This window comes from Rana temporaria, chromosome 6 (assembly GCF_905171775.1).
Source record: "Rana temporaria chromosome 6, aRanTem1.1, whole genome shotgun sequence".
NCBI lineage: Eukaryota > Metazoa > Chordata > Amphibia > Anura > Ranidae > Rana > Rana temporaria.
The window spans coordinates 29,628,068-29,646,755 of NC_053494.1; the positions used below are offsets into that span (position 1 = coordinate 29,628,068).

General features: G+C 45.1%; 1 protein-coding gene across 1 annotated transcript in view; it reads right to left on the reverse strand.

The window, feature by feature from the left end:
* Positions 1-18,688, reverse strand: part of LOC120943324 — a 128,033-nt gene that overhangs the window by 21,157 nt on the left and 88,188 nt on the right. The window contains exons 25-26 of the mRNA XM_040356558.1: positions 15,201-15,298; positions 7,947-8,043 (exon numbers count right to left, since the gene is read on the reverse strand). Of these exons, the coding sequence (XP_040212492.1) occupies positions 7,947-8,043; positions 15,201-15,298 (195 nt within the window). The remainder of the gene's footprint in view (positions 1-7,946; positions 8,044-15,200; positions 15,299-18,688) is intronic.

Sequence of the window (18,688 nt, forward strand, 5' to 3'; positions counted from 1 at the left end):
AACTAATAATCAAAATTGTAACAGAAACTAAGCCTTTTGATAAGGGTGCAGTCGCTACGATGAGTCATTCAGTTATGTGTGTAAACTGCAGCTTGAGCTACAGAGCTCTGCAAATAACAGGCTTTTTTTTCCATCAAACTGCTAAACAGTCTCTAGAAGCCTCTTCTGGCTGGAAGAGGAATACAAAACATTAGCATGCAAAATTTTATAAAAAAGAAGGTGCACACTAAAACCCAAAAGAACCCAAAGTGCACTTCCCGGCGCCCAAAATAATAATTGTCTATAAGTGAGATTCCAAAAAAGGAATAAAGAAATAATTGTCCAATAAATGAATACATAAATCAATCAGTATCACAGTCTAATCAGTATGATATGATAAAAGGTGCAGCAGCCGTTTAAAATAAATGAAAAAATTAATCTATTAAGAAGCGTTTCGTCACTTCCGACTTCAACAGAGGGCGTCTGTTGAAGTCGGAAGTGACGAAACGCGTCAGGGAGTGGCTACGACGGCGTAACCAGGAAATACCAGGAGTGCGTTCCACCGCTAGCTCAATCGTAACCAGGAAAGGTATCCACAGCACTGTGCACCCAGCACAAAGCGTGGCCCCTGTGTTCGGAGGAGAGCGGTGAATACACTCATTTTATATGCTCTTTACAAGTTATTTCAATGTACGTTATTTAAGAAGCAGGTTGTTGGGACACAGGTTTTTTACATTAAAACAGAATTACACTATGTCAGTGCCTTTGTGTTTTTATATGGACCGTGAGTGGAAATGAACCCTTACTGCTTCTGGATTGATGGTGGAGGTCTATTAAGGAGGATTGTTTACAAGGCTCAATTTAATCTTTTATCTGGTGAGTGTGAACCCCAGAGGGGAAGTGTGCCTCACTTGTGTGGTGAAGATTGGGAGTTGGTGTAGGGTGCACTACTATTTCAACCCTAGAAGCACTTACCACTGTATGAACTTTGATCCACGCAATTACTTTTGGACTCTTCAGCATTTATCCAATTTTTATACATGTGATTTTGAACTTTATCCATTTTTTAGCGCTGTTTTATCATTTTATGATCCAGGTTTGGTTATATGTGTTGATACAATTTTTTATGCAATATTTTATATTGACCTAAAAAAATGGAATGATAGCAGTGACATCTTGCTGTTGGAGTATCCATGACGCCAGGGGCCGATTCATCTGAACAAACGCCATCTATAACTAAAATATCCTTTTTGGGAACTTAAAAAGTAGGAGCTCTGAACTCAGGAGCTACTTTCTCATTCTCTGTCCATGTCCCCAATGTACTAAAGCCAGAGGACCAGCATGGGAAGCAGGCATTTTCCAAACTGGGTCAACAGTTGCAGTCATCGTACCTCTAGACAATTAATGGTGGCTTATGCAAGGTTTCTCATGGACAGGGTCACTTGAAGATGGAGTTGAACTTTTTGTAATCGAATGTCAGTTTTATTTATTCTCTCTGCGTCATGTTGCACCTGATCGTATTTGTATCAAATTCCCCAAATTATCATCGGGGCACAAAATAATTTACTTAGACTTCTTCAATACGCTATAAGAAAAACTGCAGATTTAATTATTTAGCAATACCACATTTCCCTGAGATTGTGTCGGGTAAACCTAGCCTCCAGACACGCTAAGCAAGCCCAGCCTCGGCGTCTTGCCGTATTTCCCATTATTGTTGACACACAAACACAGTTCTGCTAATCCGCTTGGTACACAGAACTCATTAAAGTTTAGCCAGGATTAGTAAAGTAGTGTGACTGGAAAACCCAGACATGTCTGCAAACTGCATACCGGTGCTGAAGTGTACATATCAGCTGGATGAATGTGACCCAACAATACTATCAAAGTCAATGAAGTTTATTAATCCTCAAATCCATTTCTATGTGCCTAGGGAGGCCCTTTCTAGACATACACTGTACAGGGCATTGCAACCTGCCTGACTCTAAAGCTGGCCATATACTATACCAGGGGTCCTCAACTACGGCCCGCGGGCCACATGCGGCCCGCCGAGGACTTGTAACCGGCCCACCCGACCCTGGCAGGTTGTAACACTGCGATCCCGCTGTGTCACGGAGATCACAGTGTTAACAGTTCTGGCGCGCTGTGATAAATGTCCCGCCCTCCTCCTCCTAGACTAGCTTGTGTGATAGTGACAGTGTTCTGTCTATCAGACGAGCTGGTCTAGGAGGAGGAGGGCGGGACATTTATCACAGCGCGCCAGAACTGTTACCTTCGTGACACAGCGGGACCGTCACAGGCACAGCAGTTGAGTGAGCAGCTTACGATGGTGAGGGAGGGAGGGGGGGCCGATATTGATGTAATGATGATGATGGTGGGGGGGGGGGGCTGATGATGATGAAATGATTAGGATGATGGTGGGGGGGGCTGATGATGATGTAATGATGATAGTGGGGGGGCTGATATTGATGTAATATTGATGTGATGATGGTGGGGGGGGGGGCTGATAATGATTGTGGGGGGGGGGGGGGCTGATGATGATGAAATGATGATGGTGGGGGGGGGGCTGATGATGAAATGATGATGATGGTGGGGGGGCTGATGATGATGGTGGGGGGGGCTGATGATGATGAAATGATGATGATGGTGGGGGGGCTGATGATGATGGTGGGGGGGGCTGATGATGATGGTGGGGGGGGGCTGATGATGATGGTGGGGGGGGCTGATGATGATGATGATGGTGAGGGGGGGCTGATATTGATGTAATGATGATGATGGTGGGGGGGGGGGCTGATGATGAGATGAAATGATGATGGTGGGGGGGCTGATGATGATGAAATGATGGTGGGGGGGGGGCTGATGATGATGAAATGATGATGATGGTGGGGGGGGGCTGATGATTATGTAATGATGATAGTGGGGGGGGGGGTGATATTGATGTAATATTGATGTAATGATGATGGTGGGGGGGGCTGATTATGATGGTGGGGGGCTGATGATGAAATGATGATGGTGGGGGGGGGGGGTGATGATGATGAAATGATGATGATGGTGGGGGGGGGCTGATGATTATGTAATGATGATAGTGGGGGGGGGGCTGATATTGATGTAATATTGATGTAATGATGATGGTGGGGGGGGCTGATTATGATGGTGGGGGGCTGATGATGAAATGATGATGGTGGGGGGGGGGGGGGATGATGATGAAATGATGATGGTGGGGGGGGGCTGATGTTGATGGTGGGGGGGGCTGATGATGATGGTGGTGGGGGGGGCTTGCAAAGGTGAGGGGGGGTAGCCAAAAGCAGGCCCATAGTTCCCATTGAAATACTGGTAAGTTTGTTGGTTTAACTTTACTTGTTCTTCATTTTAAATATTGTATTTGTTCCCATTTTGTATTTTCACTTCAAAATAACGATATGTGCAGTGTGCATAGGAAATTGCTCATACTTTTTTTTAAAGTCCGGCCCTCCAACGGTCTGAGGGACAGTGAACCGGCCCCCTGTTTAAAAAGTTTGAGGACCCCTGTACTATACAATCAGTCTGCACAATCTCATTTAGATTTATCAAAACTTTGTGAGGACATACACATTTTTTAAAATAACAAACATTTCATACTTTCCTCCACTGTGCAGATCGTTTTGCACAGACTGGCCCCGAACTGCATTTTTTAGGGGCCCCCGGTGGCTTTCTCGGCTCCTCCTCGCCTCAAATTAGCCCCTCTGGGAAGCACTCTCCCAATGGGGTTACCTTGCGGGTGCGCTCCCGAGTCCTGTAATCCGTGTCCATAGCCGCCAAGTAAAGGACTCGGCCCCCGCCCCCCGGTCATTTGGTTTGATTGACAGCAGCGCAAGCCAATGGCTGCACTGCTATCAATTTATCCAATGAAGAGCCGAGAAGCCCGGGCAAAGGAAAAAAGAGCGCGTTCGTGACGCAGGACTTTCCAGGGCTCAGGTAAGTAAAACAGGGGGGCTGGTAATCGTTAGATGTTTAAAACATGAACTTTTACGACCCCTTTAATGTATTCTCTGCATTGAGGTTAAAAATCTTTTTAGGTGCAGCTCCTCCCACCAGCCCTCTTTAATAACTTACCTGAGCCCAATCTTAGTCTGGTGCTGCTCTCTTCTTCCTCCTCACTGGACTCTGAGAGTAGCAGAAGCCATTGGCTCCCACTGTTGTCATTCCAATCCAGTGGCGAGTCGGGGGAGGGGCTGAGCTGCACTATGTGTGTCAATAGAATAGTGAGGGTATATGGGTGCTACAGCGCTACTAATAATTAGTAATTATACCACACAATCAATAAACAAATGAAAAAGCTGCAATAAAGGGGTGAACCAAACCAAAAAGACAAAAAAACTTATATATAATGCGCTAAATCAACTAATTGTGTAAAGAATATCAGCACAAAGACTGGAGATGAAAATCCTAATGATGAACAATATATAATGAACCATAAATAAATTCACCAGTTCATATAGTGATACATTGGTCCCATTCACACTGAGGTCATGGATCAGCTCAGCGGCACACTCCAACAACACACATGCACTGTGTATCGGCTGATCAGACTTGATGATCACTAGCAATGATACCACCAGAAATCAAGGTTCATGTCAGGGTGCGCATTCCACCAATCTTCAGATGCTCACAAGGTATATGCAGGGAGAAAGAAAAAAACCAACATAGCATAATACTGCATGAGTGAGAAAATAGTATTCACAATGCAGTGATAGCACTCACGAATCCTCAGATTAACAACGGCTACAACGATGTGTGTGCTGCTCAGTACATTAGGTTCCTCATTCGGCACATTCGTGCGTCCCGTTACTGAAGCTCCTCCCCCACGTGTTACGTCACTAGTCACGTGACTTACTCATGGGTCTGACCTGTCCTTATTTTACTTTCAATTAAGTAAGTAGCTTAAGAAACATGTTTTTTGCCGTAATGTCTACCATAAATCACATTGCTAATTGAATATTGTACTTGTTTGTAGCCTAAATACTGAAATTTGCACTTAAAATTGTAATTTTGTAACTTTTGGAAATGCCACTAAAAACGTGGCTGTGCCAGTAAATTTTGTGTGTTGTGTCGGTAAAATTCAATCTGATAGGTTGGCAACACTGGATGAGAATCTCTAGAATGCCATCCATCTTGATCCTTTTGAGCAGACAAGGGAGAAGCTGGAGAGACGGAAATGCATAGATCTAGATAAGTAGGAGGAAGGCTGTGTGGCCACAGGAAGGCAGAGAAGCAGATTGGGGCAATAGTACCAACAGAGAATACCAGGGTCCTGTGTAGATAGACTACCACCGCCCTCCTCGAGCCAAGTGCAGAGTTTGACCTAGCAAGTCCATTTGACCCCTTATCCTGCCCTTGTGATCTGCCATGTGCGGTGCAGCTGTAAAGAGGGAAGGATAAAGCTTCCTGTGCCAGGCACTCTAGGCTGCTAAACTCAGGTAGGCATCTAGAGATCGCTGGTGGTGGTTCAATAGAAATAATGTAGTAGCACCAGGTGTAAGGGACAAACCACCAGGAAAATGTTGCCAAACTTAAACAGCCGGCAGTCCTCTTACTCCCTGGCTGCAATACACTTTTTATGATGATGAAGCCCATGCTCTATTATAGCCTAGACATAGAAGGGCTTGCACCCTGGGATAGAATTTATGGGCTCTGAATTTAGTGCAGAAGATATCTTTTCACTTCGGGCAGGATGTTACAGATTACACCCATCACGGCTTTGCCCTATAAAGTCGGAATTCACTTGAAAGGGTATTTAGGAACAGGGCTCCACCACTGGCAGACAGGGTCACAGACGCCTGGGTGCAGAAATATTTCTGGCGCCCCCCACATGGGCGCGGTCATCTTACTAGCTCCTCCCCTTTACCCAATATTTTTATGGCTACGACTCAAACACAGAGATGCTCCCCTAAGAAATCTTCATTAGTGTCCCCCATCAGAGTCCCTCCCAGCAGTTGACCCCATCAGAGCCCCCCACAGCAGGTGTCCCCCATCAGAGCCCCCCACAGCAGGTGTCCCCATCAGAGCCCCCCACATCAGGTGTCCCCATAGATCAGTAATTGTCCAATAGATCCCTGTAGCTCGGGCGTGCTGGAAGCATATTACAGGGGGCGGGACATACGTGGCATCTTTGGTTACTTGGAGAGTGGCACTCGGAGAGCATTTCTGGGAGTGCACGGGATGATTGGCAGAAGCTACGGCCAACCCAGAAGCCTCTCATCACACCGCCTATGGGAGAAGAGCTGACACACGCAGAGGGGGTGGGGCAGACAGGAGACTGCTCCATGCACACCGGACAAAATTAATTAGTGGAGCCTAGGACCGGAACGTGTTCCGGTAATAGGCTCCGGTGTGGTACCCAGCCCGGATTCCCGGGGACAGCCAGAGGTATGTGCTCTTGTCAGTTGCCAGCGGAGAGAGCAAGCGGGATGGGGAACTGCTGCACCGGCTACCTGCGCTCTGACTCTGGACACAGACAAGTAGGAGGGAGGGGAGCACTTGGAGCTTCGGCGCCCCCACCTCTGCGGTGCCTGGGTGCGGAGCATCCCGTGCACCCTGCCTAGGATCGGCCCTGCTGGCAGACCATGACCCTGGACATATATAAGCACCCTGTGGCTAACTGAACATGATACACAATATCATGAGACAGAATACAAGTCAAAAGTATATGTAAGCAATGATATTGGTCATTGCTTCATTGTGATGATGCCACCTTCCTGCAAACACATCCAAGGAGTTAACAAGTGAGTGCGGCAAGGCAATGAGGCTTTCTGAAGATCGCGGATGTGCTGCCCAGCTGTGTTCCGGTGCAGAGATGCTGACACCACTGTGCGTCATAAGCCCGGCACACGTGTCAATGTGTATGTGACTTGCATTTTCCATAGACTTAGAGGATAAGCTGCAACTGGTAGACTGTATCATTAACCCTGTGTATGTCAAATCACTGCACACAGGACAATATATAATCAGAGAACCCAATGCTAGTGCCTTTTTTTTTTTTTTATAAGCCTTCACTTACATCACATGGGTCTCCAAGGTCTGTCTTATTTAAACGCAGGACAATTTGATCTGCAAAAAATTTATACACAAACTTTATGCTTCCCAAATCAATTTCTCCTGCTTTTAAATGTACATGCATTTACAAACATTTAAACATTTCGATTATCTAATCTGCCCCTGGACGCACAGATTTCTTTTTTTTCTAAACCCAATTTAAACTAAATGCAGCTAAACGCAAGTAAATGGATATTATACCAACAGCTTCATTCCTTTATATACTTTTAAAAGTGTCCTATAAATGCATATAATTGCATGCCTATGTAAATGAGGCCTAAAAGAGTACAGGACAGTCTTTACATGAACCAAAGACAGATATAAGCAACAATACGCTGAGCATGGTGAACATAAGGGCTTTTTTACAACCCAGTTTTTCTTTTTCTTTTTTTTTATTCTGGGCAGAATAGTGTGCCACATTTAGTTCAAGAGAGACCATATTTGGGTTAGTTACACCCATTTCCAACAGACTCTGCCTCCCGAGCCCAAAACATTTAAAGCCCAACTGAACTTTTATTTTAAATTAGCTGAATATATTCCAACGTGCATTTAAACAAAAGGTGTACATAAAGTCACATGACAGTGACGCAACGCATCGGGAGGAGCGCTGTGACGTCACTTCCGGTTATGGCCGTGAAGGGAAGTCCCTACATCTGATGTTATTTTTTCTGTCTGGTGTTTTTTGCCATTTTATTGTTATTACCTGCTTTTAAATTAATGGAAATACCTGATTTTTAATATACTACACTATGGAGATCCCTCTTCTTTTTTACTTTTAAAATCTGTGGAGCTGGAGGTTGTATTGTTGACTTCATATTTCTGAAAGCAGGAACATAAACACAGTTTGACTTAAAATACCTAACAAATGCTGTGTCTATCTTGTGTGCCACAAACAATACCTTTATGTTGTAATGGTCCAGGTTGGAATGCTTGGCTCTTCAGTGTCCGCCGTTGTGCGCTAGTGTCCAGCAAGACATCACGTGTCAGTCTGGAGATCTGAAGACAGAGATGTGTTAAAAGATTTAGGTAAACGCCTATACAACCACATACCCCTGACCAGTTTAGTGTTAGTGAATCCAATAAGGTGTCACATGGCCCAGCTGCTATGAGATTAAGGACACTGCGACAGTTTAACAGATAAGGATGTATAATAGATTCTGATGCATTAAGTACGGGTTTGTTAGCAAGTACTTAACTAATGAGCCTCAGGAAGTGTCAAACCCGCTCAGCGATCCAAAACAGAAGATTAGAGCTACTGCTGAGGTCCCCCAAAGCTGTGTCTTGTCTACTTCATGTAGGCCAAAAGCAGCCATTTCAAATATATTTAAAGAGAACATATACAGTGGGGAAAACAACGATTTGATCCCCTGCAGATTTTGAAAGTTTATCCACTTACAAAGAAGGGTCTATAATTTGTCAGAATATCAACCAAAAATCCAGAAAAAAAAACACATGATACAACTGCTATAAATTCAGTTGTTTGGTGAGTAAAATAAGTATTTGATCCCCAAGCAAAACATGACTTAGTACTTGGTGAAGAAACCCATTGAGGCAGAGCTTTTTTTTTATATATATATTTTCCTGGTCGGTCAGTGCCGGGTCTTTACTTTTTGGTGAATAGGTAGGGGTACAATGTACCCGATACCCCTTCCCATGTTGAGGGCATGTGGCCTGGTATGGTTTAGAGTGGAGGGGGGAGGGGGGGGGCATTTGCCCACACGTTTTTTTTTTTTTAATTGTGGTGTGGCGTTCCCCTGGACTGGGGGGGGGGGGCGTTTTCACCCCTCGATTTGGATCTATATTACCGGGATGCGGCCAAACATTACAGCCGTGAGCAAATTTTATTTAAATTTTTTCCTTTAGAAATGTCATTTTGCTGCAGGACTGTAAAATACATCACACAGATGCGCTAGTTTACAGGCAGACTAAGGGGACCCCTTAGATATTTACAGGAATATTTTTTCATTTTGGAATGTGGTTTGGGTTAAACTACTTTTTTGAATTCCAGGTAGTGTCAAACAAGTAATCTCTCACTATATTACAAAGGGGGTGCTGTGATGTAAAAGGAGGCACTGTAATGAGAATGGGGGCTGTTTTGTAAAGGGGGGTTCTGCAATGTAAAAATGGAGCGCTTTGGTGTAAAGGGGGGCTGCGATGTAAAGGGAAGGACTGATGGCACTGATACAAAAATGAAACTGTAATGTAAGGCAGGCCTGCTCATAGGGGGGGGGGGCACCAGTCCTCCTGTAGGGGGCCTGGGCACACAGGGGGGCCCAGACAGCAGAGGGAATTGGTGTGGTCAGGCAGAGGGGCAATTACAGAAGGATGCCCTATGCGGCTTTCTGCAGCAGCTGAAAGACAATTTCTCTCCCTTCTGCCAGCTTTTAGCTTCTGCAGGGAGAGACATAGGCACGGGACATTGTTCCTGTAATTGCTTCCCCTGCGCTGATCCCCCTCCTTGTTCTGACAGCTTCTGATCCCCCCACTGTGCTGCACAACACCCCCCCCCCCGTGGTGCGGACCTCTTTCCTGTCCTGTAGAAAAATAAATTGTAGAAAAAAAATTATATAAAAAAATGTAAACTTTAAAACAAATTATAAAAAAAAAAGTTTTAAGAATGTAAGAAACAATTAAAAAAATGGCTAATTCAGAGGTTCTCTGTTATATTTGTGTCCACTAATAATGATTTTAGTGTATGTTTTTGTGAAAATATTGTTTTCATATATTGGGGGGTGTAACAGAATGACCCATGACACACAGAGACTTTTGAAGGATGGGGGGTACTCCTGTGTCAGCGTCACTAATGACTCATGGGTCTAGGGTCACCCTGTGCCCCTTTTGGGCATAGGGTGACTGATACCTGATAATTCATAGTGCAGGATATCTTGAGATATTACAAGTGGTTATTTTGACCCCACCAGGTCAGTGGAGTGTTTTCATTCAATGTGAGGACACATGCTTTTGAGGTGTTAATTGGGGCTGCTCCTAGACATTCCATTGTGAGATGCTAATTCAGTCCGTAAAGGTCAGATGTCTAGCTTTTAGGTGTTAATTCAGCCTGGCTCCTAGACCTCTCATTATGTATGCTAATGACACTGTTTTGTATGTGGAATGTGACTTGTCAAGTTGTAGCAATTACCTCCTCTAATTGCGGAGACGGGACGTCTGGGGCATGACTAATGATTAGCTTAACTGGATGTCATTGTCTAAGAGAAGGCGTATTGAAGCCCCCCTATTGTGTGATGTGTGGGTGGAGAGTTCTTTGTCCCTGCGATTAACTGTAACATGCTTGTACTGTATATAAGAAAGCTAAGATACCATTAAAAGCGTTCATACATTTTGACTCAGAACACAGAGCGTATGTCTCGTCTCTGAGGGAATTCTTTAGGATCGTGTCTGCTGGCTTGTCGGACTGTCGGATAAGTTGTCGTAAATGGTGGTGATCGTTACAGGGGACGGGGGGGGGAGTGCCAGGTAGCCTGTACGGGGGCCCCGTGATTTCTAACAGCAGCCCTGATGTAAAGGGGAAGGATTGTGATGTAAAGAAACCAAGTGATAGCATGAGCCTTGGACCTCTGTGGATGAAAATTTTAATGATTGGACCTCCATGAATTTTAATTCAAAACCCCTGCTGTAGGTGATCTGAATCAGAAACGTTGTCAGAAGCTGATGAGCAGCGTGTTCTATGAGTCATGCATGGATGCCGGTCATTACCTTAGCGTCAGATCAGAAGCAGGCTTGGACTGTTTATACTGACCCTGTGCAGAATTTTTCATTTGTCTAAGTCTGCAGGAATATTCCCCATTGTCTCACATATGAAGGAAATTTTAATGCCGATAACAGATGGGCAAAACTCACGGCACTTGTCATCTTGTCACATGTCCATCACCACATTCCCAGGAGCAAAACAATTTAATAGCTTTATGTAAAAGGCAGGCAAAAAAGATATCTAAGCATTTTTTGTTAATAAAAAATGATTGTTCCTATATTAACACATATTTTTATGCAATAATGTCCCATGAGCATTAACGCACGCTGGCGCAGCGATTGCATTAATCACAAAGGTAAGCCGAACCATGACAGAAAGAGATATTTGTTGCAAGAAAAATCTAAGGATCAGTACAAAACCTGGTGGCCTTTTCAATGCAGATTCTTCATTTTTTTTTATTTTATCCAGGACGACCAAAAATATCACCATACGCCTTGTACTTTCGTGATAGCTATTCTGGGCAAAAGTCTCATGGTAGCATCCGAAAAAGCTGTGCTGTCTGTATGGTATCCCAGATTGGAGCCAAATTTGCTAGCGCTGTGTTAACTCTTCCAATGTATTCCATTTACAAAAGAAATATCCAGGTTTTTATTAAATGGAAAGTACAGTGTATTCTAGTGAACATATGTTTTCAGCTATTACTGCAGTGCTTACTTTTATTTATGAACATTTAATGATTGCCCTTCAATGCTTTTGTTCTTGCACTAAATTGCAGTAAAGACTATGGCCCGGATTCACATACATCGCGCATATTTATGCCGGCGTAGCGTATCTAATATACGCTACGCCGACACAGCGCAGAGAGGCAAGCACTGGATTTGCAAAGCACTCGCTCTTAAAGATACGCTGGGTTTCCTCGGCGTAAGCCGGCGTAGGTGGAAGTGGGCGTGAGCCATGCTAATGAGGTGTGACCCCATGCAAATGATGGGCCAAGCGTCATAGAAGTACTTAAAACGAAGGGCGCATGCGCCGTCCCGTGGACGCATCCCAGTGCGCATGTTTAGAATCACGTCGGAACTACTCCCTAAGATACGAAGGATCACTGCCTACGACTTGAACGTAACCTATGCCCAGCCCTATTCACGTACTACGTAAACGACGTAAAATACGACGGCTGTGTTCCCTGGTCCATACCTTAGCATTAGTTGCGCCTCATATATGGGGAATAACTTTACGCTGGACGTACGACTTACGCAAACCGCGTATATTATGCGCCGGGCGCAAGTACGTTTGTGAATCGGTGTATCTCCCTCATGTGCATAGAAAATCAATAGGAGTGGCAAATGCGCCCAGCGTAAAAATGCGTCCACGATACGACGGCGTAGGAAGCCTATTTTTAGGCGTATCTCAGATTGTGGGCACGGCGCACAGATACGATGGCGCATAGTTACACTTACGCGGCGTATCTCGAGATACGTCGGCGTAAGTGCTTTGTGAATCCGGGCCTATGAAGTTACGTTGCAATTGGATGAGATCGATAGATTAACTACTAGAGGGAGCTCTTAGTTTGAATCACCTTTATTCACCCTCTCTGATAAAAGTAAACCTGTGGCCAGGCTATAGAAATTATATATATTTAAAGTGTAATTTTTTCCTATAAAAATAACAAACATGTTATACTTCCCTGCTCTGTTGCAGTGGATTTGCATAGAGCAGCATGGATCCTCCTCTTCTCGGGTCCCTCTTGTGTGATCCTGGCCCCTCCCTCCTGTTCAGTGCCCCCACAGCAAGCAGCTTGCTATGTGGGGACCTGACCCGAGTCACAGCTTCCTGTGTCCATTCAGACAGACCCCCGACCGTGCATTCCCCCTCTCTCCCTTGATTGGCAAGCTGACTTTGATTGATTGCTATGTCTCAGCCAATCAGGAGGGAGATTCTCAGACGGCTGTGACACTCATGGACATCGCTGGAAAGAGAGGGACCTCTCAGTGTTAGGGGGGCTGAGGGGTGCTGCACACAGAAGGCTTTTTATCTTACTGCATAGTAAGATTAAAAAAAAAACTTCTGCCTTTACAATCAGTTGTGCCTTGTAGATTTATATTTACAAACTATACAAAGAAATTGAGATTTTCAAAACCTTCACTGATAACATTTACATAAAACTAAACTGTACTATATGTCTTAAAAAAACATCAAAAAAGTCTTTGTATAAAGAAGAACACGATGCAAAGACAAAATACAATAATCAATAACTGCTTACCCAAATAAAAGATAATGATCCAAATTATATTTTCGCTAGCTATTACTCCACAGGTTTGAGGTTATCTGTGTACACTCAAGACAATGCCAACTATTGTACATTGTGTCCAAATGCAGAGAGAGAGACAAACCCAAGTCATGTCATTTAGCATTTTGCCTCCCGTGCCCACAGCCTCATAGCTGACTATCTGCAGTTTAAGATATAAGGTACTTCTGCTGCTAAGTACTGGTCTCAGTAAATTTAGAGATGTCACTCCTGTGCTGCTTACTGTTCTCCTTGCTGAAAGCTCTGACACGCGGAAGCAAAGCCTTGCCCCCACACAGAGACAAAGTCAAGAAAAAGGCAATGAGAAGAGGCCATAAGCAATGCTGTTGCCCAGTCCTTTGCCCTCTGCGTGCCCTTTTCTTGTCTACAGCTTCTAGAGCAGTGGTGTCAAACTCAATTTCATTGTGGGCCGCATCGGCCTTATGATTGCCCTCAAAAGGGCCGGTTGTATCTGTAAGATTAGATGTCCAGCGCATCCCCTCCCCTTACATTAGATGTCAAGAGCCACCCCACCATCAGAAGTTGAGTCCCCCACTCTCCCTTACATTAAAGCGGGAGTTCCCCCCGAATTTTTTTTTTTAACATTAGATTGGGCCTAATTACGGGAAGCAGAATCGGGTGTTTTGTTTAAAATCAATGCAGTACTTACCTTTTTAGAGATAGATCTTCTCCGCCGCTTCCGGGTATGGTCTTCGGGACTGGGCGTTCCTATTTGATTGACAGCCTTCCGACGGTCGCATACAGCGCGTCACGAGTTGCCGAACATCGGTGCGGCTCTATACGGCGCCTGCGCACCAACGTTCGGCTACTTTCGGAAACTGGTGACGCGCTGTATGCGACGGTCGGAAGGCTGTCAATCAAATAGGAACGCCCAGTCCCGCAGCCCATACCCGGAAGCCACGGAGAAGATCTATCTCTAAAACGGTAAGTACTGCATTGATTTTAAACAAAACACCCGATTCTGCTTCCCGTAATTAGGCCCAATCTAATGTTAAAAATAGATTTTTTTGGGTGAACCTCCACTTTAAGGTGACCAGATTTTTAAAATGAAATCCGGGGACATATTTTTTCTTTACTAGTAATGGCAACAATCAGCGACTCTCTGCCAGTCGCCGCCCACCTCACAGCCTCTCTTACTCTTCGGGCCCCGGCTACTACTGGATGGGGAGCGGAGGAAGATCACTCCGCCAGCGAAGGCAAGGAGATAGGCAGGTGGCTGGCCAGGATTTGAGCCAAGGCAGAAGAACATGCGAGTGGAGCTGAACTGGCATGCGCCCGAAACTGAAGAAATATTCCCTCCGCTCCGACCAGCACATGATCATCAGAAAGGGGCACAGATAATGGGAAAAATACAACCCCCCTATGCTAGTAGGCACGGCGGAGCAGAGGGTGTGTAATTCTAATTTTTTTTATTTTAATTCTGCACTGATTGTCTTTGAAATTGCCCCTGCCCCCTATTAAATCCAATCTGGGGACAAAAAACAGGGACAGACTTGGTCCGGGGACAGTGTCCTCAATCAGGGGACTGTCCCCTGAAACTGGGGATGTCTGGTCACCCTACCTTACATCACAGTGCACCCCCTTTCCTTATGCTGCTGCTGGGAAGAAGCTGGATGAAAGCAAAAAGTAAGGGTCTAGCGTAGGACCAGAGGAGGGCTGGAGGTGCAAGGGCCACATAAAATGGCCTGGATTCGGCCCGCAGGCCTTGTGTTTGACACCTGTGTTCTAGAGTTCTAATCTTCTTTAACATTATACCTTCACCCAGAGTTAACTACAGGTGCACAACCATACAAAAAATGGGGCAGTTGCTCTGGAGCCACCACCATGTGAGTGTGGGACATAGTGGGCTATGGCTTAGTAATCTAGGACTGCTCGGGGGTCTGGTATTTATTTTAAGAAACATGGGGATGCCCACCTGTATTTGACCCGTGTCAAACCACTTCTTTAAGAAACATGGGGATGCCCACCTGTATTTGACCCATGTCAAACCACTTCTTAAAAACCTGTATGTACAGTGTGTGTGTATTACATTCACTCTTTAAAGCGATGTTACCTCATAAAACAATCAAAGCCAGGATATTCTGCTGACCTGGTGCTGAGGAGGGAGATTCCGAGTATGGAAATAATGATGTACTCTACCTTTTCCTTCTCCAGAACAAGAGACTGGTGATCACAGATGAGGCCCTCAGGGAAGAAACATTTAATGTCTTGGACGGCCGCCTGATAAGAAGTAGAACCTGCAGAACACGGAAAGTGGTGTAAAGAATGGAACAATAGCCTAATGGACAACTATGTACTGTATATTCCACAATAACAGGGTTAGTAAAGGAATTTGTTTTTCCTTTAATATAACAAACATGTTATACTTACCTCCACTGTGCAGTTCGTTTTGCACAGAGTGGCCTCGATCCACGTCTTCTGGGGTCCCTCGGCGGCTGTCTTTGGTCCTCCCTGCAAGTACTGACCACAGTCATGCGAGAGAGCTTGCATGGTGGTGAGTAATTGCGGGCGCGGTCCCGTGATACAGCGAGCGGCCATAGCCGCTCACTGTATCACTCGGGCGTGCCACGTCACTGGATGTGATTCACAGCAGCGCCAGCCAATGGCTGCGCTGCTCTCAATCCATCCGCTCTAGCCAATCAGCGGCCAGGCTGAGCGGCGAAAAGGATCTTGGGACCGTGCGGGACTTTCGAGGGGTCAGGTAAGTATAACGGGGGCTCGGGGGGGGGGGGGGGGGGCGCCAGCAGATGTTTTTTCACCTTAATGCATAGATTGCATTAAGGTGAAAACATTTTTTACTTTACAACTCCTTTAAATTCAACTTTAACAACCTAACAATTAATGAACCAGGAACTTTGTTTTTCCATGAAATAGCAATAATTATTGCCTAAGAGCAGTCACTGTAGGATGCCTACTATTCCTTTATTAGTCCGAAAAGCATTTTGTGTCTAAGTTTAGATACTTGGAAACATAAGGAAATAATTAGAAGAGTTAAGCACAATTAAGGGGTACTGGTATTAAATGTGTAAGAGTCACAGGAAATCTGAGATAACACTTAGGACAAAAAGGTATTTAAAGCAAACCTATGCTTTGTTCATCTCGGGCAAGTTTGCTTTAATGCCCATCTTCCCAGCAGCGCATACCTCACCTTGGATGCCAAAGTGCCCATGTACCACAAAAATACATCTCACTCACCTTCCTACCATGTGACAGGTGTTTGGCCCGGCATTATCACATGGGGGCAGAGAAATAGTCCTCAACACTAACCTTAAAGGGGTTGTAAAGGTAAATGTTTTTTCACCTTAATGCATCCTATGCATTAAGGTGAAAAAACATCCGACGGTAAAGCGCTCCCCCCCCCCGAACCCCCGTTTTACTTACCTGACCCCTCGAAAGTCACGCGCGCGTCCACGTGATCCTCTTCGGTTCCCAGCCTGGCCGTTGATTGGCTAGGCTGGACGGATTAATAGCAGCGCAGCCATTGGCTGGCACTGCTGTCAATCACAGCGGATGACGCGGCGCGCCGGGGCCGAGTGATACAGTCGGCGGCTATGCCCGCCGCTGTATCACGGGAGCGCGCTCGCAAAAGCTTTCCACCATGCTCGCTCGCATGAAGGTGGAAAGCTTTCGAGAGGAGGAGCCGAGACAGCCGCCGAGGGACCCCAGAAGACATGGATTCGGGGACACTCTGCAAAACGAGCTGCACAGTGGAGGTAAGTATAACATGTTTGAGAAAGGAGCTGTGTGTTAGTGTGCGTCCTGACACTCCTGCTCGCCCCCTCTCCCTTCAAGAGGCTTTCTCCACACCAGGAAAAAAGCCTTGCATTACTGTGTGGAGTTACAGACAGAAGAACAGGAAGTGAGGATTTCTCAGAAGAAATAAGGACATTTAAAAGCAAAATGGAAGGATGAGGTAAGTGAAGGAGGACTGCACTAAGGTAAAGGAAGCTATTTAGGGAAACAAATGTTTTCCTTTTGAACCTCTTTAAGATCTGGCTTGTTCCACCTTTTGGTTTTCAATATCTGTCAGAGAATTCATAGATGAGATTCTTCTATTGTCACCTCAAATAGTAACCATAGGCTAGTGTGCTGCCTGAGGTGTAACAAATTGACATATATAGGTAGATTCAGGTAGAATGCCGCAACTTTGCGGCGGCGTAGCTTAAGGAATTTAAGCTACGCCGCAGTAAGTTAGCTAGGCAAGTACATGATTCACATGACGGCGTAGCCTAAATCGGCGGGCGTAAGGGCGCCCAATTCAAATGTGTTAGGGGGGGCGTGTTTAATGCTAATGAGGCTTGACCTCATGTTTTTTACGTTTTATTTAAACTGCGCATGCGCCGGGCGCCTACATTTCCCAGTGTGCATTGCGGCTAAGTACGCCGCACGGGCCTATTGATTTCGACGTGGACGTAAACTACGTAAATCCAGATTCGCGGACGACTTACGCAAACAACGTAAAAATTTCGAATTTTCGCGGCGGGAACGGCGGCCATACTTAACATTACTATTCCACTAGGGCCTAGCTCTAACTTTACGCGGCCTATCTCTTACGCAAACGGCGTAAAAGTACTGCATCGGCCGGGCGTACGTTCGTAAATCGGCGTATGTCCTCATTTACATATTCTACGCCGACCGCAATGGAAGCGCCACCTAGCGGCCATCCAAAATATTGCAATCTAAGATAGGACGGCGCAAGCCGTCGTATCTTAGATATGTTTAAGCGTATCTCTGTTTGAGCATACGCTTAAATATAAGTCGGCTTAGATTCTGAGTTAGGTCGACTTATCTACTGATAAGCCGGCCTAACTCTTACTGAATCTACCTAATGGAATTTTCATGGTACTAATTGCTTCAATTCCCTTCTGGGCCCATAGGAAATGTAAGTGTGGAAATGGACTCTGGATAATAAACACATGGATCAACTACAAGTCAAGGGTCAATTAGAATTAGGTGTTAGACATGGGGATCAAGTGACATTAAATACAAGGACCAATGGAAACAGGGAGCATGAAAGGATCTATACAGAGAGTAGAAAATAACATTCTAATATAACACATGGACATGGCACATAATAGCTGACCACAGCAATCATATGAAGTGATTTAACAATATGGGGAAGAGAGACAGGAAAAGCATCTATAATTGAAACCCTTTTCACTGAGGTTTTCCAGTAAGTAGGAAAGATGGACTGACAAGTCACTTAATGGCTCCCATCTGCTGTCATTTTCTGGGCTTCATTGGTTCATCAGATGTGTGAAATGTGCAGCGCTTTTCCTTCAAAGAAATAGCGAAGCTTATTATTCACTGGGGGACAGTTAAAGTGAGCGATCAGTATATAGGCAATCCATAAAGATTTGTTTTTGTTAAAGTGAATATGGGAATGTGATCTTTTTAATGTAAATGACATTATAGACATGATGTTAATGATGCAAATCTGTGCCCAAAGAAGTCAAAGAACTAGTCACCATTGTTTAATTTGGTCTCCCTCTAGGTGATATTTCTACCTGTTACTGACATTCCATTTCTTGTTTTGCATTATGTTTCTGTGAGGACAGGGCCCAAGACAGGGGGTTACCATCGGGCCCCATGTATTGGGCCTGGGCACACAGGGGGATCGGTGCAGC